This window comes from Chiroxiphia lanceolata, chromosome 2 (genome assembly GCF_009829145.1).
Source record: "Chiroxiphia lanceolata isolate bChiLan1 chromosome 2, bChiLan1.pri, whole genome shotgun sequence".
NCBI lineage: Eukaryota > Metazoa > Chordata > Aves > Passeriformes > Pipridae > Chiroxiphia > Chiroxiphia lanceolata.
This window is the reverse complement of record NC_045638.1, coordinates 79,146,005-79,172,908: the sequence shown is the minus strand read 5'-3', so window position 1 is coordinate 79,172,908 and position 26,904 is coordinate 79,146,005. Positions and strand designations below refer to the sequence as shown.

The 26,904-nt window shown below is 36.9% G+C and overlaps 1 protein-coding gene across 2 annotated transcripts in view; it reads right to left on the bottom strand.

Annotated features, from left to right (window-relative positions):
* TRPC6 (transient receptor potential cation channel subfamily C member 6) overlaps positions 1-26,904 on the bottom strand; it is a 79,907-nt gene that overhangs the window by 8,644 nt on the left and 44,359 nt on the right. The window contains exons 2-9 of one of the 2 annotated variants that reach the window (XM_032680848.1): positions 21,560-22,334; positions 16,911-17,096; positions 15,149-15,313; positions 10,756-10,969; positions 8,872-9,099; positions 5,664-5,928; positions 4,671-4,866; positions 3,109-3,312 (exon numbers count right to left, since the gene is read on the bottom strand). In XM_032680848.1, coding sequence (XP_032536739.1) covers positions 3,109-3,312; positions 4,671-4,866; positions 5,664-5,928; positions 8,872-9,099; positions 10,756-10,969; positions 15,149-15,313; positions 16,911-17,096; positions 21,560-22,334 — 2,233 coding nt within the window. The remainder of the gene's footprint in view (positions 1-3,108; positions 3,313-4,670; positions 4,867-5,663; positions 5,929-8,871; positions 9,100-10,755; positions 10,970-15,148; positions 15,314-16,910; positions 17,097-21,559; positions 22,335-26,904) is intronic. The other variant, XM_032680849.1, reaches the window with a different exon arrangement.

The following is a 26,904-nucleotide window of genomic DNA, read 5'->3' as shown; positions in this document are numbered from 1 at the left end:
CTCTAGGAGTAGAATTTCCCCCCTTCCAATCCTAATTCCTGTCTTCATGCTCACCCTGAAGCTGCTGACGCTTTTGCACTGAGAAGGTGCTGGCTGTGCAGCAGAAAGACCCACAGGTTGGATCTGAATCAGTAAACTCAAGTGTGTGTTAACATTATTGGGCCCTGCAATGCAATGTCTTCTATCAATAAACTTTTACTCTCCTCCCAGGTAGGACTTGCCTCAGAACAACTTTCTACCTTCCTAGGCATGGTTTGGCAACAGGAATGGTCTGAAGATTATAGCTTGCAGCAATCCTTTGCAAGGAAAACTACTTAAATAGGGGCAAGCCATTCCCAAATTGGCCTCAATGCCCAGATAAGCTACGCTTCACATTTCACTAGTACGAACACAGCCATGAAGTCTAGGGTCTTGGGTCTGGTCTTGTCAAATCTTTTCTTATCTTTGCACAGCTCATTGCATTTGTAGTAGTTCCTTGCTCAGCAGTCGCAGCAGCACCAACACACTCAGCACTGAATGAGTCCCAAGTCAGAATCCAAAAGCCTGAGAATGCCTTTGAAAAGATGCCATAAACTGGCCTCAACAACAACAAATTATCAACAGTGGATCAAAAAGTAACACAAAAGCATTTTAGTTACTTTTTAGAAGTGCACGGGATGGCAGTATCTCAGATTCAGATAAAGTCATCTCCACAGCATGCAGTGGTACAAAAAGTAAGTAAAAATGTAATCATCTGGCAATAGCAGTCACCCTGCTGCAAAAGCTGGTGAATGAATAAATGTAACTCAAATGCTTTATGTTTTTCAACCTAAAAGCTTTTTTTTTTTTTTTTAATTTGATTTGCAGTTTTATAGCTGCTTTGGCTGGGGAGTAAGCACATTTCATTTAGGATTAGTTACACTAAAATCTGCAGTGAGTTTAAAGCACTAATATTTGAAGATTAAAATTTAATTCAGGCCTAGGAAAAACTCTGATAAATGATGTTTACATCCTTATAGCTCTATTTCAGAGGGACTGCCGTAAAAGCCGATACACCTGTTACTGTTTATCTAGAACTGGTAATTATTACACTTTGCACCTTTCTAGCAATCTGAATTACTAGATTTGAAAGGAGTGATAAAAATACAGTTTCTTTCCTTAGGGTGTATAAGTGAGATTTTTAAGAGTACCTGTTTTAAAGAACATAAATTTCATGCTAAAATGTCACTAAAACAAGCATTTAACTTACTTATGTGATTTTCAAAGTCACAAGTGAATTAGAAAAGAACCATTTGTTGTTTCTCACCATCACTCAATTTTAAGTTTATATGCATCTCCTTATTTGCATGATTTTTCGGTGATGACTTTATCACTCACAGAGGTTTTAAAATCAAGTTTTATAAATGTCAGTCATTAAAAACCTGAGCAAATGAAGTATCGCCTCTGTCAGGTCTTAAATACATTAGGATTAGATTTCCCAAGTAAAATGAAGTGAGAACCGTGAAATACTAGAAAAATTACCATTAGTACACATGTGACATTTGAAGTTAACAATAATCTTGACTTTGGTAACAGTGTTTGTAATGCCTGCGTTTGTTTTCATAAACTATTATACGCTTAACCAGAGGCAGAGGCTTGTCAGAGGCACAGTATTTTTCCTAAAACTCCATTTTTTCCATCTAGGGTTGCAACCAGTTTTTCTCTTCTACTCTTCAACTCTGTGTTGGAAAACATGCTTGTCATGCTGGTGACAGAGAACTGACAGACACACGTAAATTCTTTACTGTTCTCTAGTCTAATGGCTAATGACTCGACTACAGACTCAAGAACTCGTAACCTTGAACAGGCCTCTGCTCAGACTACTATACATTTTAACAAAGATCCTCCACATTTAAATTTCCATAGAAGACATTTTTTTTCTGCTACCATGACAAATTTTAACCTTCCTTTTCTTTGTATGCTCACCCTTCCACTCGCTACATCTGATCAGCTGTCTTGCACAGCTCTTTTTCCCTAACATGTTACAATAGTGCTAGAATAGTGGTAGTCTTTAAATTTCCAATATCACCTAACATTCCATATTCTCCTAAAGCAATTACTTTGGTTTATGCCAAGACAGTGCAGGAAAAATACACTGACTACAACCTCCTTAAGCAAGCCCAGTGAATCGACTCAAGCTCTTTTTACTGCACTTGTGTAAATAAAACAGATAAAAAAATGCTTTACGATAAAAGTAGGCTGCATTTTCAGTGGAAGCAGAGACAGGCCATCAAGGGGAATTTAGAAACTGTCCAGGCATGTGAGTGTGGTGTTAGGAAAGACAAAGCTTGTCTTAAACTGACATTTGGAAGGGCAATAAGAAGAACCTCTACTGTTACAATAACAAAGAGAACAAGGAAAATGTGGGCTCATTGTTTAGTGGGAAAGCAGATTTAAGTGACAGTGGATGATGGTAAGATTGAGGGAATTGATGCCTTCTTTGCCTCAGGCTTCAGCAACAGTCTCTCAGGCCTCTGTGCTCAGTGAAGGGATTCGAGGAGACAGGGCTTACTTGAGAGAACTTGACCCAGGCAAGTCCCTTGGACCCAAAAAGCTGCATCCACAGGTACTGAGAGAGCAGATGAACCCCTTGCAAATACGGAATCATCTCTGAAAAAACATGGATATTGGGAGAGGTCCCAAAAGGCTGAAGAAAGACAAATGTCAAACCCGTCTTCAAAAAAGGTCAAAATTATGATCTGAGCAAACATGGGCACTCAACCTCCCTTCAGTCACTGGCAAAAAATTGGAATGAATAACAAATCCTCTTGGAGTACGTAAAAGGACAGATGGTGACTGGAAAAAGTAGGTGTGAATTTATGAAAAGTAAAATCTGCCTGACCATCTAGACAGCATTCTGAGATAAAATGACTTGCAGATAAAGGGAGAGCTGTAGATGTCTTCTGACCTGACTTTAGTAAGGCTTTTAACTCTATTCTAGAATGTTCTTGTACCCATGTTAGTGACTGACTTCAGTATGGATGAAGTATATTGGGAAATTCATGAATAAAACAGGGCAACAACAAAAATGAAGTTAAAATTATTTTTATGTTTTAAAATTAGAAGTCAATATATGCATGACAAAATTACCTTGTTCATCTCTGCATCTTCCTGAAAGTTTTTCTTTTGGCACAGAAATGGTTTAGAAATACATTTTTTGATTCTGATTAGGAGATACAGCAAAGATTTTGGGCTTGGTACTAAGTTGAAGGGTACTGGAAGAGTTCTCCCTTCTTCAAAGTAAGAAAACCAAAGTTTAGCCCTTGCAAATTTCCATTCTACATCAGCATCATCCTGTAAAATGGAAACACAGCTGTTAATACACTGTTAATACCTCTTTGACTATTAAAGATGGTCTAGCTAAACTTTATGTGTGTTTTGAATATAATGGTTGAAGTTAATCTCAAACACATCAAGAACTTGCTTATGATCCATGAAACCCAAATTTCAGTGAATGGAATTGTTCTTATTAATCCATTTAAAATAATGCAATTACAGAAGAACAGAATGGATGTAATTTAAACATTGCTTACTCCAGGGTCAGTGCTAATAGTCTGCAATATATGATTACAACGACAGACCCTGCTAATAGTCTACAGACACTATTACTCTATTACTTTAAACATGAAGTTAAAAAAGATTAGATGATTCTTAGATAATTCCTTCCACTTGCTGGAATACATGTTTAAACCAGATATGCTACCATCACCATGGTTTATGTTTAACATTTAAGATCGTCAAAACAATCACTTTATTCCACTCTGCAAAGTTTAAGAGGGTTTTCTGCAGAAAGGAGTGACATCATGTCCAAGAACATAACTCACTATTGCTGTGCCTGTTTTTAGAAGCTGTTTTTATCCAGTCAGCATATTTTTGGATAAGAGACTGCTTTTTAATGCTCTAAACCTGATAGGTTTGCTCTGTGTCTTCTGAGTCAGAAGAATATGAACCTCCCTAGAGAGTGCACTGCTCTTGCTCAAGCCAGACTATGCTACGGCCCCAAACCAGAGCCTAGAACAGGGGACCAGAGCGGTGTCAAACCTGAGCATGCAGCTGTGTGGCAAGGGCGTCTGGGAAGGTCTGAGATGGCCTAGCTCCTGGAGATCTGCTTCCTTTTTTTCAAAACAATGATAATGATTTAGCCCTCTGTTTTCCATGACATGCAAAATTCACGCTGATTTTCAGTAGCCCTGCTGATTACTTTGTCAAGTAAAGTTTTGTTCACTGCAGAGGTCTAGAGCAACAGTTATTTAATAAAAGAAGAACACAACATGTTAGAGACTTGCTTGCAAGGCCAAGGCGTAGGAATGTGGACATCCTTGCAGCAAGAGGGACATTTCTCTAATAATTACAAATGAGGCAAGCGAAAAATTCACAAAGTCACACCTTGTAACCATCCTCTTCAGGAACATAACAGAGTTCAGCAGCACTTTCTTATTCCAGTTTAATTCTTACTAATGCAAGCACAGGTAACTTCCAGGTATTTTATAACAAAAATGTACAGTGGAATTAGTATTTTCTCCTAATATATTCCAAAAGCCTATGTGTTACTTTTCTTAAACAAGACGTCAACAAGAAAATTTTCTGAGAGATTTATACAATTAGTTGTAACAGTAAATATGGTGATACTTCATCATAAAATCAGTTTTTACCTCAATTTCCTGGAATGAACTGTTGATCATTGCAATAAGCATGTTCAGTAAGACGATGACCATGGTAACATTATAGACTCCATAAAGGACATAACCAATATTTTCAATAAATTTGTGTTTGTAATTGATGACAACCGATTTAACTTCTGAGAGTCCAAATATAGCCCAGAACAATGTTTTGAAACTTTCTTCAACACTGAAAGGAGAAATTGAACACAGGTATATAATACTGAAGAAAAGCTGTATATTCTTATTATATAAATTGCCAGTTACCATTTTTATATGGTGTACAAATTTTTCCATCATCATAATGCAGAACTCTACCACAGTGCATAACAGTAGATTGTCTAATTTCATGCGTACAGGCTGTTTCACGATACAAAATTCCTAAAACTTAGGACTGACAATAAAACCATCTGATTCAGTTTAGGAATTATATACCCATCCTTGAAAGAATATCACAACGATTTACTTGTTAACTAATCTACATGCTACAGCCTGCTGAATGTAAATTAATGTAAATAAAAAATAATTAACCTGTAAATTATTTAAATTGCACCATTAGTTCACTTTGTATGAATTATTTCACCATTATTATGACAAACACTTTGAAACTGTGAGAAGACAGGATGTCTGAGGGCAATTCATCAATTTTCAGAAAAATGAGTCTCACAGACCATAATCCTCCAGCTGAATTTTTGCTGTTACACAATTTCAGTGTAAAACCATGGTGTGGGCATACTGATTTTTTTCAAGTTAGTTCACTTAAATACATTTATTTCCTCTTAATCAGTTTATACATACATAGAAGTCCAAACCTCTGAGGTATTTTTTCCTATCTATCTCCATCTGTTTGAAGACATATTTTCCCTTGCTTTGTTAAGGAGATCTCAGTTCCCCGTGTCCAAAATGTAGTAGCATTGCAAAGCACATTTTGTATTTCGTTGCTTTATTGTTAAGAAAAAAAGCTACATTTTAATCAGTTGTACTTACGTTGTGAATGCTTCATTTTGTTTTGCCCCCAGATAGTAGGAATAGAGATTAAACATGCCGATCATGAAAGCTACAAACACCATGATAAATATCACCATAAACTTGAAGATGTCTTTCACGGTTCTGCCAAGTGATATCTGCAGTGGTCCAAAGCTTTCATTAGCTGGTAAGATGTAGGCTATTCTTGAGAAACTTAACACAACCGCAATTGCATACAGCCCTTCAGATATGATCTGAGGATCGGACGGATCCCAGTTTATTCTGGCTAGGAACAAAAGATGAGAACTGTCATTATTTCAGGAAAACTGTATGCATCTATGGGGGGGTCTTTTTGGAACAGTAGTCAGAACAGCAATTGGAACAACATCTCAGGCACATGGTGTGACTCTTGTGGATGTCCTCTGCAGGGCTAAGATTTGGACTTGATGATCCTTGTGAGTCCCTTCCAACTCAGGATATTCTGTGATTTCAAGGTGAGGGAAGAAACCCGTGGCAACTCAAACAGCACTAGTCATTAGGTTTTAGCTGACTGAAGTGAGCCATGTAACTAACTCTAAAAATTTTCCACAGTTCCACTGACTGTATTGATTAGATCACCAGTGATTATAAAGGTGGACTGTAAGATCACTGAGGTGACTTCTTGGGAGTTGAATCATCGACTATAATAGAATTGAAGTAAAATTCAGCTTACAGTGTCAGGTGATGACAACCGAGCTGTGACAAAACGAACTGTTTTGATGTGGGGATCTGAATTAATTAAATGGCCTTCACAATTCCAAAACTACATGAACAATAATATTTCTATATCTTTTCTACTTTATTGTCTTACTTATAATTAAATTGTAGTGGTCATTTCCCAGCAAACACCAAACACCCATTTCCATCACCTTTTCTTTCATCATTTCTATCAGTATCTTCTGCTGAAGCTAATGTACTCATGAATTACTTGAATGTCTTTTAATGGGGAACGTGACGCATTCAACTGCAGAGAGGAACATTTAAGTTCAAACTTTTACTTAAATAAATATTTACAGAAAAGCATCAGAAGTCCGAAGCAATACCCTTCAGAATACTTCCTTGCTGTAAGTCAAGGCATTCTCTCATGATGCGGCAGGCTTAAATTCATTCACTGTTGTGCTTCAGACAAAGAGAAGAGGTTAACCTGGGATGTGATACCTATATCCCAGGAGAGTGTTGTTATCTGTGTCTACTTTACTGTAAAGGCCCTTCTCTCCAACATGTTCACATCTCTCTTGTACTGGGGAGCCCAGAACTGGACACAGCATTCCAGCTGTGGACTCACCAGTGCTGAGTAAAGGGGTAGGATCATCTCCCTCCACCTGCTGTCCATACTTCACCTAACACAGCCCAGAATACCATTGGCCTTCTTTGTCACAGGGGCCCACTGTTGGCTCATGTTCAACCTGGTGTCCATCAAGTTATGTTTGCTACCCTATGAAAAAAACCGTGGCACTAAATAACATTATCCATGTTGGCACTACCAGACACGGGTACTCTCCAACCAGGCTTCAGTGTACAGGCATCCACTAAAAAATGTATCAACTGTGCTTCAGGGCATAACAAAGTCACAACCCGTGACTGATATGAATGGAAAGTGCCTTCCTAAATGATGCAGTATTGTGTAGCATAAATGAGTTACAAGAGTTGTGCTTGTCATAGCAGACACTGTGAACATAAATAACAGTCTCTGTTTGCACATTCTTCAAGTGTGTGTTTCTGAAAACTGAATTAATATTTAACCAGTTGCTTTTAGGACTTACGTGAAATCTGTAACTTTCCAGCAAAATTTGTCAGACTTACAATTCAATGTGTTTCAGAATCTATATATTAATTGCTCTGCTTTTCTACAGCCTGGATAATGCAGAAATGTAACCTTAAGAGAAATAGTATCTGAGGCACAGAACAGATATAGAAACTGATGTAGTTCAATATCCAGAAAAAAAAAATCTAATAACAGTAAGAGAGATGTGGTGATGTTGAGAGCGAACACTAATCAACAGAGCTTAATTTTTTCTCATTCAGGCAAAATAGCTTCTAGTCACTTCTCATATATGCCAAGCAAGTTTATTAACATTTTTCATCTCTTGCTGGTAAAGAGAGTGGATTGAAAAATATTAAACCAATACAACAGAGTCTCTGAAAAAATAATATATAAAAGACATATTGGTTATTTTGACATAGCATGTTTAAGAAGTTCATGCATCTCATTGCTTAGATTACAGTAGATTCAATTCACAGTTGCACCAACACAGATTGGTTTGCAGACAGTATTGTGTAATTGAATAGATTAAAATAATCTAGAAAAGGGGTGGGATGACAGTAAGGTTATTTTGATCTTAGATCATTTCAGTGCCTGCTGTTTAGAACACTCCCCAAAAGATGCGTGAGCACAGCCAACGGAACTGTGATCAAATAGTAGAATCATAGAATATGCCAAGTTGGAAGGGACCCATCAGGATCATTGAGTCCAAATCCTGGCCCTGTGCAGGACACCCCATGAATGCCACCATGTGCCTGAGAACATTGTCCAAATACTTCTTGAATCCAGATAGGCTTGGTGCTCTGACCACTTCCCTGGGGAGCCTGTTCCAGTGCTCAACCACTCTATGGGTAAAAACCCTTTTCCTGATATTTAACCTAAACCTTCCCTGACTCAGCTTCATGCCATTCCCTTGAGTCCTGTCACTGGTCATGAGAGTGAAGAGATTGGTACCTGCCCCTCTGCATCCCCTCACGAGGGTGTTGTAGACTGCAATGAGGTCTCCCCTCAGTCTCCTCCAGGCTGAACAAACCAAGTGACTTCAGCTGCTCCTCATATGGCTTCCCCTCCACACCCCTCACCATCCTTGTGACCCTTCTTTGGACAGTCTCTAATAGTTTAGTGTCTTTTTTATAATGTGGTGCACAAAACTGCACACAGTACTCCAGGTGAGGCCACACCAGTGCAGAGTGGACTGGGACAATCACTTTGGTGATACTATGCTTATGCATCCGAGGACATGGATGTCTCTCCTGGCTGCCAGGGCACTGCTGACTCATATTCAGTTTACCATAAGGATGAGAAGGAGAAGGAGTGGGAATTTCTTTAGTAGTACATTGTGGAACTATGGTATTGGAGACTTATTTACTGAAAAATCAGTTCATCTTGGCCCCAGAAGTAAATCTTAACCATGTTCAATCAACTCACCCAAGGTGTAGTATTTTATGCTGGGGTCCAGTGTTGGACTAGTCAGATCTTTCATATGTGCATCAACGAAGTTCTGGGCTCTGGACGCATGCCAAAATGCCATAAACCTTGCTATGAATGATGCTGCAAAAATTGCTAACATACCAAAATCAAGCATATTCCATAACTCAAAAAGGTATTCCTTTGGACCTTGAGACCAAATTTCTTTACATTCAGACCATATCATGCCTGTTTAAGACAGAACAGAGAAAACAATGTGTTCTTTTATCTTCACAATTGTTTTATTTTATATTTTTATTATATATAGAACATGCTCTTGGTTGCAGTCAAACTCAAAACAATTTTGATCAGTGGGAATTCAAACACAAAATAAAATCCTTGAATCTGAAAATTCATATACATTTCATGACTTCTTCTCATGCGAGTAATAATAGCAATCTTTCAGAATTCTTTTTCCTGTACAACTATAAAAGCTTTCAAAGAGAGGAATGGGATGTGAGTATTACCACCTGTTACAGGCACAGGAAGAGATGGAAAGAGCAGAAATGCTCTGGCGTGATCTGTGGTAGAGCTAATAGAGAAACTCAGATTTTCTTATTTTTGGAGAAAATCTTTTTTCATTTCAAGAGAAAAAATATAAACTACACTTCTAGGATTTTAAAAAGAGTCTTTAATAAAAAGCTGAATGGAATACTTTTTTCACTTATCAAATTGTCTGAAGGAACTTTTCATAATTTTCAGATAAGGACAATAATAATGTCAATTGCAGTAACTACATTCAATGTTATATCTGTATGCACTGAATCAATTTTTCATAAACCATCTTATGCATGACACTGAAATAAATAAAAACGAAAATAGATTAAATTACCAAACTAGAACTTCAAATTAAGAAACTATTATTTCCTTCTTTTTTATCAGATGAAAATATTGATATTTATAGACTCAAGAAATCTAAGTGCTATATTATCCCTATAATACACAACTATATTAATTTATAAATAGTTTTGCTATTAAATAAATAAAGGCTGTCAATGTCTTTTAAAGCTATAAGAATCAGTTGGTGTACAAATATCAATCAAAGAGAGATCATAAAAGCAGAATATTTTAAATGTGTAAGCTCTTGTAAGGAAAGATACATTACTTAGCTTGAATTTAACTTTCACACATCACTGCCTTAAGTAACAGTCAGAATCCAGACCCTTAAAATATTTGGGCATGTAACTCTCACTGGATTAAAAGGTATTAGACTTGTAAATGAGAATCTGACAGCCAAAATATTTTGGAGGGCCTGAGCTCAGGTTCTGATGCTGAATAGTACTACATCACTGAATTCAGTGGGTCAGCTCAGAGTACTACTCATAGCACTCATGTCATCCCTATGTTGGGATGAGAAAATCTACTGCCAAATGTTCAGGGGTCTATATTCTTCTCTTTTGTCAATAATACATTCAGCTAAATACTGTTAGTTCTGCAGACATACTTGCAAAAAAAGAGAATCTTAGCAGAAAGAGACAATTGGACACAAAAAAATTTGGCCCATCATGTGCAAATCTTTCCCCTTTGTGGTTGACACAGTGTGACTCAAAACCCCCAGAAAACTGGTAGACACTTTGCTTTGTTATTTGTAAAACTGAATTCATGCAAATGTAGATTTGAGGATGATGTAGATTTCACCTAAATCCTTAATCTGAATGTGATCAGCTGGGAACATGTGAATCCTGATGACATCCAGCATAAAACATGAGGCCCGTGTGGGAATGCAGACAACTGAATAAACTCCCTTCGTCACAATTTTTACACAAAACATTGATAGCAAAGGATTTCATTTAGTTCAGCTTCACTTGAAATCATAGCAAGACAAATTTAAGCAAAATTTTTTACCTATTACCCAAGAAATAATGAGCATCTCCATCCATGTGAAACATGATGTTTTCATCCTAAACAGCTGTTTTACATTGTCTGTTGTTTCATTAGGTCGGAGTTTGGTGCCGTCAAACCTGTCAGCTGCATTCATGACAAGCAGACCAAGAAAAATGGTGAAAGAGGCTGCATGGGCTACAAACTTCATAAATGGTCCACGCATTATCCTCCCCAGCTGCAACAGAGATTATGAAACACAAAGATATTGCATTGACTTCTTCCAAAACAAAAAAATATATAAAAAGAGCAGTAACACAGAAAGTCATATATTTCAATAATGCAAAGGAACAAATATTTAGAAAAATTTGGGTACTATGATGCAGTGTTGACAGTTGCTTTTAGAAGTTTCTAACGATGTAGAGTCTTAATTTCCTCCTGACTACTACAATGGAAAAGTTTTCAGCTTTGTCATGACTAAGAACAACTTTAAAATGGTTTAGTGCAACACTTCAAAAACCTAAAAGTTCCATACAAATTCACACAAGGTTGAACTTCTAGGAATTATTTACTTTATTTTAGAGAATGGTTGTATTAATATTAAAAGTCTTAGCTTGTCCACTTAGTTGGAAGCTGCAGAAAAATGCTCTTTCATTTTAGACTAAGACTGTGCTTGTATCTAAAAAATTGGCTTGGAAATGATTGAAAGCAAGTGTTACAGATCTCAGCTAAAACATATAACAATCTGTGGTCTGGAAAAAGTAGCTGGAAACAGAGAGGTATGTTATTGGTACTCATTTTTGCTGCAGAAAATCAGAATTTTGTAGTCAGCTTTTACAGAAACATGAATAAGAGGATGGAGCTAAGGATGCAATGGTAAGGTCTCAAATACAAATCACATTAGGAAGACTAGACAAATGTAAATATAAGATACTGTTAAAGGAACACTGTCAAGATTAGCAGGCATAAGATTTGTTATATTACTTTTCAAATGCATGCCATTTCTTATGTTTCTCACTCCATTAAATTAATTTCTTTTTTATTAAATAAAACAGTCTGTCAGCCTCATGAGATGAATTTCAACAACCAATTATTTTGCATGAACTACAAAGAGAACAGGGAATTGTCATGGGGAAAAATTTTATTTCAAGCTAGGAAGATGCAGTCATAAACAACATACAATAAAGCAGAGCTGGAAAACGATAAAGTACCTTGACAGTGTCCTTTTAAATGCATTATTCTTGTATTCACAAATAAAGATGAGTTAGGAGACAGTTGCCAGAGAGAGACATAACCAGAAAAGAAGAAAAAATATTGACGTAGGTTAATGTTAATATATCCCTTGATCAAAAAACATAAAATTTAAGAGAGTGAATTCCTAGCACCCCACCTCCTGTCCCTTTTAAAGAAACAGAAAAGTATTTTTTGCATATATATAGCAAAATCTCTCTAGAAGCAGAATTTTGGTTGAAGTGATTACAAAACTGCTGGAAGTTATTATGACACTGTTATATAACAATGATCCAATGAAATTTTGAAATTACACTTCTAAATTTCTGAATTTCTTTATGGAGAAGATATAGGTCAGAAAATATGAACTGGGAGGAAAAAAAGCAGCATCTAAAGCCAAGGCCATAATCTTGCAACTCTGGACTTTTCCATGAACTAGAATCACCCTCATACACTTTCACTGTGTATTTTGATGTAATAAATTTCCTTCCCCTGCACTTCCAAGGACATGATTTTCTAAGTGCTCTGAATCTCTCTGTGTTTTAAGTGATCTGGAGTTTCGTTTTGGGTTCTCTTCTGGATTCTGATACTCTATACTATGTTTTTTGGTTTGCTATGGAGTTTTGGAGAGTGTTTTATATGTTGTTTTGGGTTAGGACAAGATATACAATAGTTACATGGTGGACACTGACAGTTATTTGTCCATATAGAGGGTCACCTGTAATTGCTGGGGTCTGTAGTAAGTGATTCACATTATTCCCCACTTGTAACTCTGCAGAAACAATTAGTATTGTAATATTATGGAGTATGGCATTGATAAAGAAATTATAAAATGGGACTCCAGGTAGCACAGCTATTGCAAAGGAGAAAAGGTCTGATTAAAAAAAACCACCTAGATTATGCATATACTTTTTTAGTAATAACAATTTTCTAGCTCCTCATATACTGGACACAATGTTCAATTTTTTTTCCTCTACCACAATGCAAAAGAGGTATGTGTAAAACTCTCAGAACAAGCTTCTAGGAAGCATTTAGGAATTTTTCAAGTTACTTCTTTAGAAATGCCAGCCTTAGGTGACTGGGAACAGCAAAAGGCGACTCAGTTTCAAATGTAGATCCTTCATCTTGGCCAGAGGTGAGTTCATAAAGCTAAAAATCTAAATTCTATTACTACAGCTGAACAGCGGAGACATTAGAGATTCTTGCAGATAACTGAAAAAAGGCTTTAATCTTTCATGTCATGTAATAAAATATTATTCTAGAAATTTGTGTTAATGATGTCAGTAGTTACACTGAATTAACAATTAGAAATGCAGAGCAAAGAATTTACAAAATTTTGAAATGTCTCTGCGAGGATCAATGGTTGAAATCCAAATAAGAGGCAATCTTAACGTCTTTTGGCATCTGAGAGTAGTGAATTCATTCCAAATCAACAGGACTGACCTCATATTTCCATTAAATTTTTTCCACATCTGAAACTTTCAATTCAAACCTTCAGTCTGTGGTCCAAACTCAAATTAACTTTTTCCCAAAGAGGAAGCTGGTCAGCATTACAGGTAACTGACTGAGATATTGCAAAAGTCATAAACACATTTTTGCCTTTCTCAGAGCTGTGACATGAGAATATAAAGAAATGTGTCAGAACTCTACTGTAAGTTGTTATTTTCACCAGAAATACTGTGAACATTTTCTCTCTCTTCTGTCACTGTGCCTTATACTGCCAAACCTGGAAAAAGAATGTGTACTTTATCTCGGTAGGAAGAGAAGATGTAAAATTCCATCAATTCATACACAGAATGGACTCTTGATAAAGATGTTCTATATTGGAGCCATCCTATCTTGAGACTATACACTGAAAATTTTTGTCTTCAAAAACCAGATTAAACTTCTGAAGTATAAGTGAAGCATACAGTATTAAATGGCAACTGGTGAAAAAGGTAGATTAGATTTTATATTTGCAGAATACAAGGAAACAAAAAGCATTCAAATCACATGACGAGTTGATTAAATAGTGACAGAATTGAAATCTTAATGAATGTTGTTACTTGTACCTTGACTTTAAAAGCTACCCTGAAATATATTTTTCAGAATGTACAATGGTTCAAATTTAGTTTAAGATCCAATAAATCATTGAAAATGGAAAATGACAAATAGATAAGTCACTGCTATAGCAGAAAATCAATTAATGAAATGTGTTGAATCTCAAGGAGTGTCTTAAGAAATAAGTATTCACAAAAACCCAGTCACTATACAGAAAAGTGAAAATAATATAACTGATTTTTATTGCCCAGACTGAAAGAAATGAAAAAATATGGCAAAACAAAAAAGATCCACTTTTCTCCTCCACAGAACGACAAAAGCCCCCCCCCACAATGACCTCAATCCTCTCTTTCAACCTTCCTCTGAAATCATGGCATGTGCAAAGGATTTGACCTGTTAGAGTTGGGGATATTATACTGCAACATGGTGAATTATCCTTATAGGATGCCATTTTTTCCCTCTAACATACTTTGAAAGGAAATTTTCCATCAGTGTCCACTCAAAATGGATAGTGACCAACTCAAACAGAGATTCAACACAAAGTTCAGTGAGGTCAGAGATTGTCACCCAATTCAGACAGTGCATTGTAAATCAATGCAGGGGAGATTGTGTGACTACTTTGGAGTCCTCGTGAAATATAATGAGTATTAGCACTGTCTTGTCAAGCCAACACTGTTAATTTTGACTTCTAGAAAAGTGATGATTGTTTTAGTTTCTGGCATTCATATTTCAGTGACTTTTATCTATTTATTTTTAATCATGAAAAATAAAATTGCCTTTGAGTTAATTGGAATCAACCCCCTGCTTGAACTTAGTCTAAATCTGAAACAATGGAAAAAGAGTATCCTTGGTATTTGCCTATAGAGGGAAGAACTAAACGATAAAAATTTGACTAATTTCTAAAGCAGGATTTCTACAAAGCAACTCTTGCTCAACTATTGTAACTTAAGTTAATATATATTACATTTAACACAACACATATACCGTCTTAATTACAGTTGCCTGAACGTGCAGTCTTGCAGCCATTCCATTCTAACTTGGCTTTAAAATAACTTTTATTGTTTAAGCATGTCTTTGTCAGACAGGAATCTATGCATAGATGATACAGGAGTTAATAAAAAGCCATTACAAGATTTCACAGACTGACCTTACTGCAAGGAGCAATCCAGTAAGCCATTGAAAGGAAGGGCAGTCCTATTGCAACAGCAAGAACAACCAGAAACTTCACTGCCATGGTCTGCTGCCGTAAACCTGATAAATTTTCATACCAAATTGAGAGAAGTTGTTGCTGGCAGTTTGGATGTGCTACAAACTATAATAAAGAAAAAGAGCACAAAAATAATATTGCTATCAGAATAACCTTTATTAAAATACAGCTATATGAAGCACATTAATAATTCTGGAATAGCAACAGCTCAGGAGAATTGTTCAAAAGAGAACTAACAAGCTCATAAGAAAAACTATTTGACAGGCCAAATTTCCCAGCAAACAGACGTGTTGCCATCAGCAACAATAAATACATTAATTTAAAAAACTACTATTTATTGACACATTTATTATTTAGTATTCAATCACAAACTATTAATTTTATCTAAAGTTAATTAAACATAAAATTTATCTGATCAAACTTTGTAACTTTCTTATATTTATAATTTTAAATTTAATGCTTCAGAAATTCCAAAACTTTAAGTCTTTTTGTTCTGCAAAAAAATGGTATATAATCTTCAGTTATGAAAGAAAGATTTTGACATATTTTTACATGCTAACATGCTGGCATAAAAAAACAGCTGTCATATTTGCAGGAAATCAGATAAGGACTATTTATAACTTGTTTCTAGAATATTTTGGACAAACTCTGCAAAACTGAGAAGTCTACCCTATAAACCCCTTTGTGTCCTCTGGTTGGTATAAGAAGAACCTTACAAAGGTAGGTATTAATAAATAGTAGATCCTTGTGCACTGTGTATGTTTCTATCCAGACCTGTTAATAGAACTAAAAATTTAAATTAATCTAGGCTTGTTTTTTTCTATAATCTTCTCTATACTTAAAGGATGACTGGCTGCAGGTGCAAGAAATATCTTTATTGAGATAAGAGAAAGTATTGCAAGAAAGTTCACATTCAGGGAAGGATTAAGACTATGAAGGACAAACTCATTGTGACATATTCTCTTCAGTAGTTGCTTCATCTTTCTTTAGTGACCATAACTTGCCAAGTGTTTTACAGTGTCTTCATTTACTGGTGAGTGCTCAGCCAAAATAGCTTTCTTCTTTTCTTCCTTTCATGAACACATAAATACACCTCTCATGTAGGAGATGTGAGCTCAATTTTTGTAAAAAAGGCTCTTCTTTAGGGTAACATGCATTTCAAGTATTGTCCTGATCTGTATCTTCTTGATCTTTGGTTGTATAAGATTCATCACACAAATAATTTCTCCCTGGTTCACACATGCCACCTAGAATTTTACAACCTCTATTATCCAAGACAAGTTTCCTGGGTAATTCAAGGGTCTCTGTGCAGCTACTAACTCTGCTAGATTCACTGAGAGCTTTTCAGACGGAGACCATAGTATTAAACTGACAGTAGAAATGAAAGCAAGACAAAGAAGGGATGATAACTGTTGTAACTGACACTGCCTGAAGCCTTTTTTTTTTTTATTTTGCACATAGCTACAAATTGTATTAGAGCCATTTGCTCTCATACTCACTGTGACCAGTATCCACCCTCAACATCTTCTTCTTGTTTATATTGCGAGCTATTTGGGGCTAGGATTCTTCTGTTTGCAAAATACACTGTGCAAAAGGGCCCTAATGTTCATTTGTCGTAGGCTACCAAAAAATAAACATTTAATAATGGCACAACTTAATACCACTATCATGACATGTCTGTTTGATCAACATAATTGCTTACTTTTTTAACTTCATACTTAATGGCAAGTTTTAAGCGGCTAAGGCTGGGGCGACCATGTTCTCCATTACTGAGGTTCATCTCTACATCACCATTCAAAATAGCTTCCACTTCTTCTGTATTTCTGCACAAATCAAGGAGTCCGACTACAAAATCTTTACATTGCATAGACAGTTTCTTGTAATCATTCTAGAAAACAGAAGAAAGAAGACTTGGTGTTCAGATCCACCATGACAGAAACAGTTCTACATCCCAGCCACACCTCTGCAAATATTTTCTTTGCATCTTGTTATGCGCTTCCCCCCCCCCAAAAATGTTCAGAGTGGGATTTGTCTCCCCTTGGTTAGCTTGCATATCTACCTTATCAAGTTCTGCACCTCAGTCACTTCTCTAGACTAGCTTTTGAGGCAATTAAATTAAAAAAAAAAAACACTTTCAGAAATGTTGTATGACAAATTTTAATAGCCATAATGAAGACTGGGATCCAATTTCTGTAATGGGGGTTGTATAAAAGAAAAGAAAAAAACCAAAACAGCAGAAAATCAGACTTTGAGTTGATACATTGAATTTTGCTTCTTATCAGAAAAGCAAACTCAGACAACCTTATTAGGGGAAGTAATTTACAGTAAACAGTAACATATCTATATTTAACTTAAAAATACATTTTCCATTCCGTCCCATGACACAATAAACCAGCCTACTGCTGTTATAGTTGCAATGGACTTTGTACTAAATGCTTATCTTATCCATTTTGAACAGCACTGGGACACAGCTGTCCCTCTCAAAACTCCAGGTCACATCTCTGCAGGACAACATTTGTCATATATCATCGGCATCTTTATGGACATAATAGAGATATCAGCTCTAGGGTGGGCGAATGATTGAGATGACAGAAAACATGATCACAATCTCCAAAAGTAAAAATATTCTATATAACATCAAACCTTGTAAAACTGCACACTTAGTCATGTCAGGGTAATCCCAAGCACAAGTAGAGGCTGTGCAGAGAACGGGTCAAGAATAACCCTGGGGAGAAGGACTGGGAGTGTTTAAGGATGAAAAGCTCAATGTGAGCCAGCAATATGTGCTCGCAGACCAGAGAGCCATCGATATACTGGGGTGTATCAAAAGCACCTTGGTCAGCAAGTCAAGGAAGGTGATTCTGCCCCTCTACTCTGCTCTTGTGAGACACCACCTGCAGTGCTGTGTCCAGCTCTGGGGCCCCCAATAGAAGAAAGAGGTTGACCTGTTGAAATGAATCCAGAGAAGGGTTACTAAGGGCTGGAACACATCCAGAGGGCTGGAACACGTCTCGTATGAAGACAGGCTGAGAGAGCTGGGTCAGCTTGGGGAAGAGAAGGCTCCAGGGAGACCTTATAGCACCTTTCAGTACCTAAAGGGGTCTTACAAGAAGGCTGGAGAAGGACTTTTCACAAGGGCATGTGACAAAGGTCAAGAGGGAATGGCTTTATACTGAAGCAACATAGGTTTAGATTACCTATTAGGAAAAAAATCTTTACTATAAGAGTGGTGAGACACTGGAATAGGTTGTCCAGAGAGGATTCCCCATCCCTGAAGATCTTCAAGACCATGTTGAATAGGGCTCTGAGTAACCTGGTCTAGTGACAGGTTCCCTGCCCTTGGCAGGGAGGTTGGAACTATATGATCCTTAAGGTCCCTTCCAACCCAAAACATTATATATATATATATATGTATAAAACTAAATTAAATGGTGTTCAGAAAATCCTGAAGATCTCAGAATTACTCAGGAAGCCTGAATTAGCTATTTGCTACAGAAATATTCCTATACTGTGATTGACACATCTCTCCAGTTTAGCACTGACCCTTTCTATTGCCTCTGAGGAAGATCTGGGAGTTATCTGTGCCACTGGTTGCTGTAGGCACTCACTTGAAAGTTCCCCTGCAACAATACCCCATCAGCACTATAAAATAGGTGACTGTTATAACAGTGTATTACAGAAAGTTCAATTTCCATTTAGGTAAGGTTTGAAATACTTCAAGTGGCTAAGGCAAACCCCAGGTGGAGCTAAAGATTTGCCATGCCCAGCTAACCTATGCACTAAAAATATACTTGTTCTGACTACAGTAACACGTGTAGCCCATTTTTATGAAACTCACATTTTTATGCAGCAACTACACTATCCAGGTATTTGTAGCAAACTCCTGAAATAAAGTAAGGTTAACAATTGTTAGATAAATTGCTGCAAGCAAAGGGATATGAGCTTGCGGGAGCACAAGCTAGCCCACACTCAGTAAAGCTGACAGCATCCATTTCCTGTAACTTGCACACACTTGTACTGCCACCTCTGAAACTAAGATAGGTATTTTGCAGTCAAGTCCCTAGCCTGTCTAGATATTGTAAATGTTAATCACTTATCAAAATTGTAAAAGTTAATTCTCAATAATTCACGTATAAATGTGAATGGTCTTTAATATTTATCCAGAAACACCATGGGATTTTAGTACCTCTAAAAACATTCCCTAAAGACCTTATGTTGCCTGCTCCTGGTGAAACCTTAAATTAAGGGAGAGTTAAATTTCTGTGTTGCCTACGGCTCCTGCTCCTCACAGTTCCTATCCACCTCCACTCTACTCAAAGAGTATGTATGTTCCCAGCAGAGCCTGGATGATTAATGCCCAGTAATGTGGAGCTGCTCTGTCTCTCATCTAGCCTCCTGTTTCTGCTGAGGGACAGTACCTCAAAATCTCTGTTGAAATTCTTTATACAACACTACACTAGAAGTTAAGCTCTAATTTTCAAGAAAGCAACTGAAACAAAAAAGGAACTAGAAAAAAAAGAAGTCCTTGAAGAAAGACCTTCTTATGGTGCTTCAGAGCAGGCTGTAGAAGCTTGCTCTGTGACCCAGCCCACCTGTTCTCACCTGTGTACTCCATTCCCTGCCTGGTGGTGCCAGGGACAGTGTGTTCCCAATTCATCCCATTGACTGCGTATGCAGCATACATTTGAAAGACAGTTCTTGCTGACTGTTCCAGATGATTTTATTTATCTTTATAATAATCTTAGTTTGTGTCACTCCAACTGTGGTAAAAGGAGCTATACAGTTCCTACAAATCAGACATGCTATTATCTCAACATAGCTGTGAACTTAACAGGCTGCATTTATGGTGTATGCAAAATGGTTTTCTGTTCTGTTCTAAATTTACTCCTCTTTAAGTTAATCAACTCCTTTTGTTCCCATCAGCAGCTGCTAAAGAGCAAGAAATGAGTGTGTGGTTTAAATTCTCTCCTCTGAACTGTACATGAAAGCAGTGGATGAAATCTCAGTCCACTGAGGTCCTAAGGATTTATGTCAGGGACTTCATGAGGCAGATAAACACATTAAGCTGAAATGGTCCTCCCACCATTTTTTTTTATTGATATAAAATAAAAATTCTCCTCTGCTCCAATTTCTGATGTTTAGTTGTTGTTTTTAAGATCATTTTGCACGTTCCTTCTCCTTGCTTTCCCTCTCCAAGAAATATTTCTGCTTCTTCCAACATATTGGTGCCATAAAGATACCCTTATGACCACAACTCAGGAGTAATTAATTCAGAACTTCAGCATCTCAGATCAGGTTGGCTAAATCGAGAAAGGTTCAGGGCCTTGTGAACTGTGCCACTGCTAAGATGAACATCAAATATTGATCATGCCAACTTCAAACTCTTCCTAACATAATGTTGAAAATTATTCTATATACTGCTTTGGAGGGGGTTTATTTCCTGCTAATGAAGTCTAAATAGAAGCATCTGCTTTCAACAAGGTCCCAAAAGGCAAACCCAGTCTAAGTGATTTTAGCTAACCTAAGTCATAATTAACAACGGCAATGTTTGCACAAAGCCTGACTTTGCATTTACTGAGAGAAAGAAAGTTACATTCTTACTGTCCTAACACAAATGAACTGTGGAAAATATTTCTGCAGGTTGTGCACCTACATAACAAAAAAATGAACCAAAGAACACTCACACTTCAAGTCTCAACTAATCACACTTTTTTTCAAAATCATGTATTTGTAAAATATTACAAAACTCTTTATAACACTGAAAAAGTCTTTAATGTTAGAGAGTTCCCATATAACGAACTACAAGTAAGTTAAAAAGAGTAAGAAGCCACTAGAAATACCAGAAAAAAAGAAAGCAGGACATTAAAAAAGGAGAAGGATGTTTATTTAGAGCCGTTTTTTGTGAATAAATGCAAAACTTTGTGAGGAATGAGAAAGCTTCCAGTCCAATTATGAGAAAATAATGAGAATCTGCAAATGTTTAATAGAATCATGCAACTTGTCTTGCCAAACAGTACCAAAGGGTACCACTTTAGTCTCCTCTTTCCCTTGCCCTAAGACAGCTTCAGCATGGATTTGAAGGGCCTCCTTTACTATCCTGCCTAATAGGAAGTAGAAAATTAGTTCACTGGCACATTCTACACAAGGATCAAGAATTACGCTCAGCACACAGCAATAAGACATTCCCAAAGATTTAAATACTCCATTGATTAAACAATTATATCTTTTCCCAAATTATTCTGCTGATTTATGAAGATAATGTTGATCTCTTACTGCTCAAGGAATGGGAGAAAAACCTTTGATTGAGCTTTGCAATTCTGTGTCTGTCAGAATCAGTATCCCTCTACTCACCTTGAACTCTTTCTCTATGTTGGCAAGCACAGCCAGCTCATTGCTGAGCTCTAAGGCAGTCATTACAGGGTCTTCACTGGACAAAGACAGATAAGCAGGGCTGGCCAGACCTTTGTAGGCATTGATTCTGGATCTGGAATGGCTGAAAGAGTCATGTTTTTGTTTCTGATTGCATTCAGTGCACTTGCAGAAATAGTCATGTGGCCTATCGATCCTAGCTCCTTTTCTCAGCAGAGTGTGGACAATCTCGTACTCATGGCAGTGAGCAGCCAGAATGATTGGTGTAACATCATGGGAAAATCGTGTGCCATCTTCATCATATGCATAGAAGTCATCTTGCTGGAGCTCTGACTGGCTAGGACTCAATGCAAGCCTCTTGCCTTCGGCAAAAGCGGGATGGTTTAGGATGGCTTCCACTATCCGAACATAACCTTTGCTAATAGCCAAAAGCAAGGCATCCCCCACCCGAGACAGGTTCTCCTTCTTCAGCAGAAGTTCTGTGATCTCCAGGTGCTCATTGGCAACTGCCAGCTGCAAAGCGTTCTGTCCCATGTAGTCCACACAGTTCACATTGAGTGAGGGACATTCTTCCAGCATTTTGCGAACCACTGGAATATTTCCATATTCTGCAGCATCCAAAAAGCGCTCCTCCTCAAGGGAAAGACTTGTTGAGTGGTCATTAAACATATATGCTGGGCCTCGACTGGCCTGCCTCCTCCCCTTCTCCCGGAGAATGGTCTGTCTTCGTAGAGCTAGTCTGTTCTCGTTGCCTCGGCTGTGTGGAAATAGAAAAATTACCAGTTCAGTTTTATGCAAGGGCATATCCATTTTAAATAATAATTAATACAAATACTTTAACCCTTTATCTTCTGCATATTTTTTAATGCATCGGGAAGACCAGAAACACTGACTTTGTAACCACAGTCACTACACAGCCCTGGAATAAGTAGCCAGATACTTTATTCAACAAGAAGAAAAAGCCCTAATCAATCATAATTTAACACTACACTTTTTTCCTTATTTTGTCCTCACAGCTCAGAGTGAAAGCAAGGCACAAGATGAAAGGAATCAGCAGTCATGGGATTAGGAATGAGGGATTGGTCAGGACTTCAGGGCTCTGGTTTCTCCTATTCACCCTGATGATGTTTTTCTGTCATCTATAATTGAATGTTCAGTCATAGATTGAATCTGGACAAGATAAAAGCATACAATTACACTGTATGACATTTCTTACTCCCCATCTCCACCATCCTTTTCATTATTACAGTTGGTAACCTTGCTATACTATTTATTCCTTCACTCAGTAGCTTGCCAACACATCCTGCCAATTCTTGATTCACGATACTTCTGAAATGTTGTCCAGCCTGCTACTACTGAAGCCCTCAGCCATTCCTAACCTTTTATAGTAATTATTAATTACTTCATTAATAATTATTTAATTATTAAAACATAAAGGGAACTATATCGAAGTTAAGTTTATTCAGGAATGCTACAAAGTATGTTACATTCTCTTTAACAAGAAGAAAATTCAATTTGCAACTGTTATTATTTCAGTCAACTAAGATCCCAATCCTGAATAGAAATTCAGTTGTGAATAATTTTCTCTTTTAGAATTACTCTGCTAAACTCCATAATATTCACCACAACTTCATCTTTTTTTCTCATTGAATAGTAGCTTAATGATTCTTTACATACATATGCTCAAACACACTTCATTATATTCAGTATTTCCCATAAAATACTAAGCATGAGCAATAGTTTATTCATTAACTACTTACTAATGAATATGAATTTAAATGTCTATATTTAACTTTAGTATAAATTTCCTTTTTTTTCCTCTCGCCTTCTCAGTTCCAGAGATACAGTTCTCTGCAGCACTGTAAATGCTTCAAATTGCCAACATCTTACATATAGAAGGACAATTTTTGTGTAAGATAGTAATAGGTATGGAATGTGGAATATATCTCAACAGACAAGAGTAACGGTCAATGTAACAGGACTAATACTGTGCTGCAATGGCAAATTTACAGCCTTGGTTTGCACTGTGTCGGTCATTTCATGTTATGGAACCATGTTAGATCCCATTTTCTACTCCTCAAGATTTCTGCAAAGGCTGTCTCAGTTCCTGCATGTTCAGAGCATAAGAGAGAGCATGAATATATGCTAATGCCTAACAGACGGATATGCTATATGGCTGGCTGAAATTTTTCCATGCATATTTCCAGATATTTTAAAAAGTATATTTATATTTGTTGAAAAGACAGCCTTTGGAGAGGTTTCATAAAACATGAAAACTAAATGAATGAAAATTTTACTGACATTCATGACATTATTGGTGCCAAAACCTGAAATTCACTAAATAGAAGCCAGTCTGTTGTTGTATCTACAATTGTTTGACTGGAAATGTGTGTCATAAATTGGAACAGGGATGAAATGCTAGGAAGAAGAGATCACAACAGAGAAAGCAGACACCAGGGTTTCCAGTTTTCAAAATTATATCTTAAAGAACTCTAATGTGGTTCTGAACAGTTTTTTCACACACAGAATATGACAGTGTACTACAGATGAGGTGAAAATCGACTGGGTGTCAGGAAAGAGAAGGAAGCTAAAGGCATGAAGGTGTAGGGAGGAGGGGAATGAGAGAGAAAAGAATGCAAGGGGAAATTTCCAAACCTTATGGGTTTTAAGATTTATGCACTGAATAACTCTTAAGAGATGATCATAGCAACACCACAGGGAGACAAGAAGACAACTTCCCTAACTTCTGTAAGAGAATCAGTGCTCAAAAAATAAAGAACTTAACTACAGCAATTAAGTTAATCCTACAGTCAAGGGTTTTAACTGGGCTGTATGTTACCTGAGTTTTATAGATTCCTAGAAAAAAGAGGCTCAGAGTAACAGTCATAAAATTTTCAGAAAAAAAATCAAGTTGATGCTGATCAACTGATCAGAACCGATTTTCATTCACCATTGCCATTGTTTTTCCAAATTGTGCAATGTGTGGGGGAAAAAAAGTCATTTTCATAGTGAAATTAACTAGAGCTAAAGAAAAAACAAATAATGCATAGTGTAGTTATGTGTCCTGTACATGTATGTATACTGCTACCAAATTTAATAACACATGGTTGGAGTTTAGAGCTTAATTGATAAAAATGAAAGTTTCTCTAATGCAAAAGAACTAATTGATAAAACATGAATACAAAAACTTTGTACTGCTTTTAAAACGTTCAACAAAACTGATGTCACAGAAATACTCTGAATTGTGAAAATATAGCAAGCTTACAAGATTCAACACATATATACAGGAAAACTAGGATAAATATAAAATAGAAAGCATATAGCTTTTTATCTGTGCTCCATTTGTATAGTTCACAGGATCTGCATTTAAGACTAAGTTTAGTTTAATGAGGTCAATCTCTCAAACTTCTGCAGTCAGTAAAGGCAAACTGAGATGCCTTTACATGAGATCAGGATTCAGAGCAGGAACTCCACCTCTTTGTACATAAGGAGCTGCCTATATCATGGTTAACATCATCAACATAACACTAGATATGTTATGTTTATATTACCCTCAGATAAATAGCCTGAAGTCCTCACATCTGCTCAACCATAATAACATGACTGTACTGCTTATCCTTATCCTTCTGTTTCTCACTTTTGACAGAAGCAGTGAGACAATACATATGCATGCAAAGATGTAGTTAGGAAAGTTTAAGTTCAACTAGAGTTAAAAGTAGCAAGGAATGTGAAAAGCAGCAAGAAAAGCTTTCTGAAAGCACAATAGAAACAAATGGAAGATTAATGGAATTCATGTGCACCCAACATTTGCAAAGCTCCAAACTCGCTCAGCGAGTTTCTTAAAGGGGGCTTAGGTACTCCCTGAGGCAGGTGCAAGGAAGAATGTGACTCAGGAGGTTAAAAGACAAACTTTTTACTGGCAAATTTTAGAAAATAAGGATACTTGGCAAATTCTAAAGCAACATTCAATCAAAATAAACCATTTCACAAAGCATTGACTTAATAAACTCTAACCCACTTAACTCTAAGTTACCCAGATTTTGAGAAGAGGAAAAAAAGGGAGAAGGAGAGAGATAAGAGAAAGATGTAGCTACTGTCTTGGTTCCAGTGTGGTCTCAGCTGGTATAAAATCCAAGACAATAGGGACATTACGCATGTATACTTGCGCAATTGCTTTTATCTGCTCTGGTCTCTTGGGGCCCTCCCCTCAGATGGGGTTTTCCGTGTGCCAGTGGCTACTAGCCATTCTGGGCTGGACTAGAGGCTCCAGGGGAGGGCTGTGGAGCAGTGCACCATCCCACCTACACAGAACTTGCCCTGCCTTAGCCAACAACCCTCACTTTAGTTGTTTTGAGCCAGTGATCATTTTCTGCAGTCTCTCACACTGTTCAACTGACTGCAGTGCTTAAAACTGAGGCAAAGAAAGCACTGAGTACCTCGGTCTCACCTGTATCCTTTGTCACTGTGTCGACCAGCAATAATCAGTCTGTGTGGTGAACTGACCCAATACACAGACAAAAACTGCATTTCATTAAACACTTTCTCTTTCATTTTTTAAATAATGGAAACAGATTATATGTCTATTCTAGCAATACATTCAGTATGATTTATCAAAACAATAGTGAAGAATACTTAGAATTAGCTTTGTCTAGTAGCACTTCCTCTTTCCTTGCATGCATTTAGAAGAAAATCATTGCTTAAATGGAGGATAGAGTATACACATTCCTTAGATAGTAGCTCCTCTTTTAGATTAGAACATACTGCAGAAAGAAATAGAAGATTTTTGCATTGTTTGCTGGACATGTATGCTGTAATGCATGCCTGATGCACACTTCTAGAATCTCAGTGTAATCCACTTTCCTTGCATCAATATATTTTATAGGTATGAAATAAATTTCCTGGTTTGTCCATTTGTAATTTCAGTTAATTAAAGTTAACGGTCTGTAATGAAAACTGGTTCTTGAAGCATGAGATCATAAATATGTTTAATTGTAATAAAGAAAACTAAATTTTATAAGATAGTTGATTGCCTCCAAGAGCAGGGAAAGGAATTTGAAGATCTGAAAGATTATGTTCAGTCCTGTTGTATTCTGATGTTCTTACATTTATTTCAACATTACTAAATTCCTTCCAGTCCAATTTTATTAAAGAGATGCCCATGTTACCATCTATTGTTGCAGATGTTGGCCACATAAGTCTTAAAGCCATTTGAAACTTGTTTGGTTGCAACAGACTATTAATGCACTTTTGGGCAGGTAAGGTCTAAATGACTGTACTTATCACCACTTACTACTGAAGAGCCAGTATAACCAAGCCTGGAATAGTGT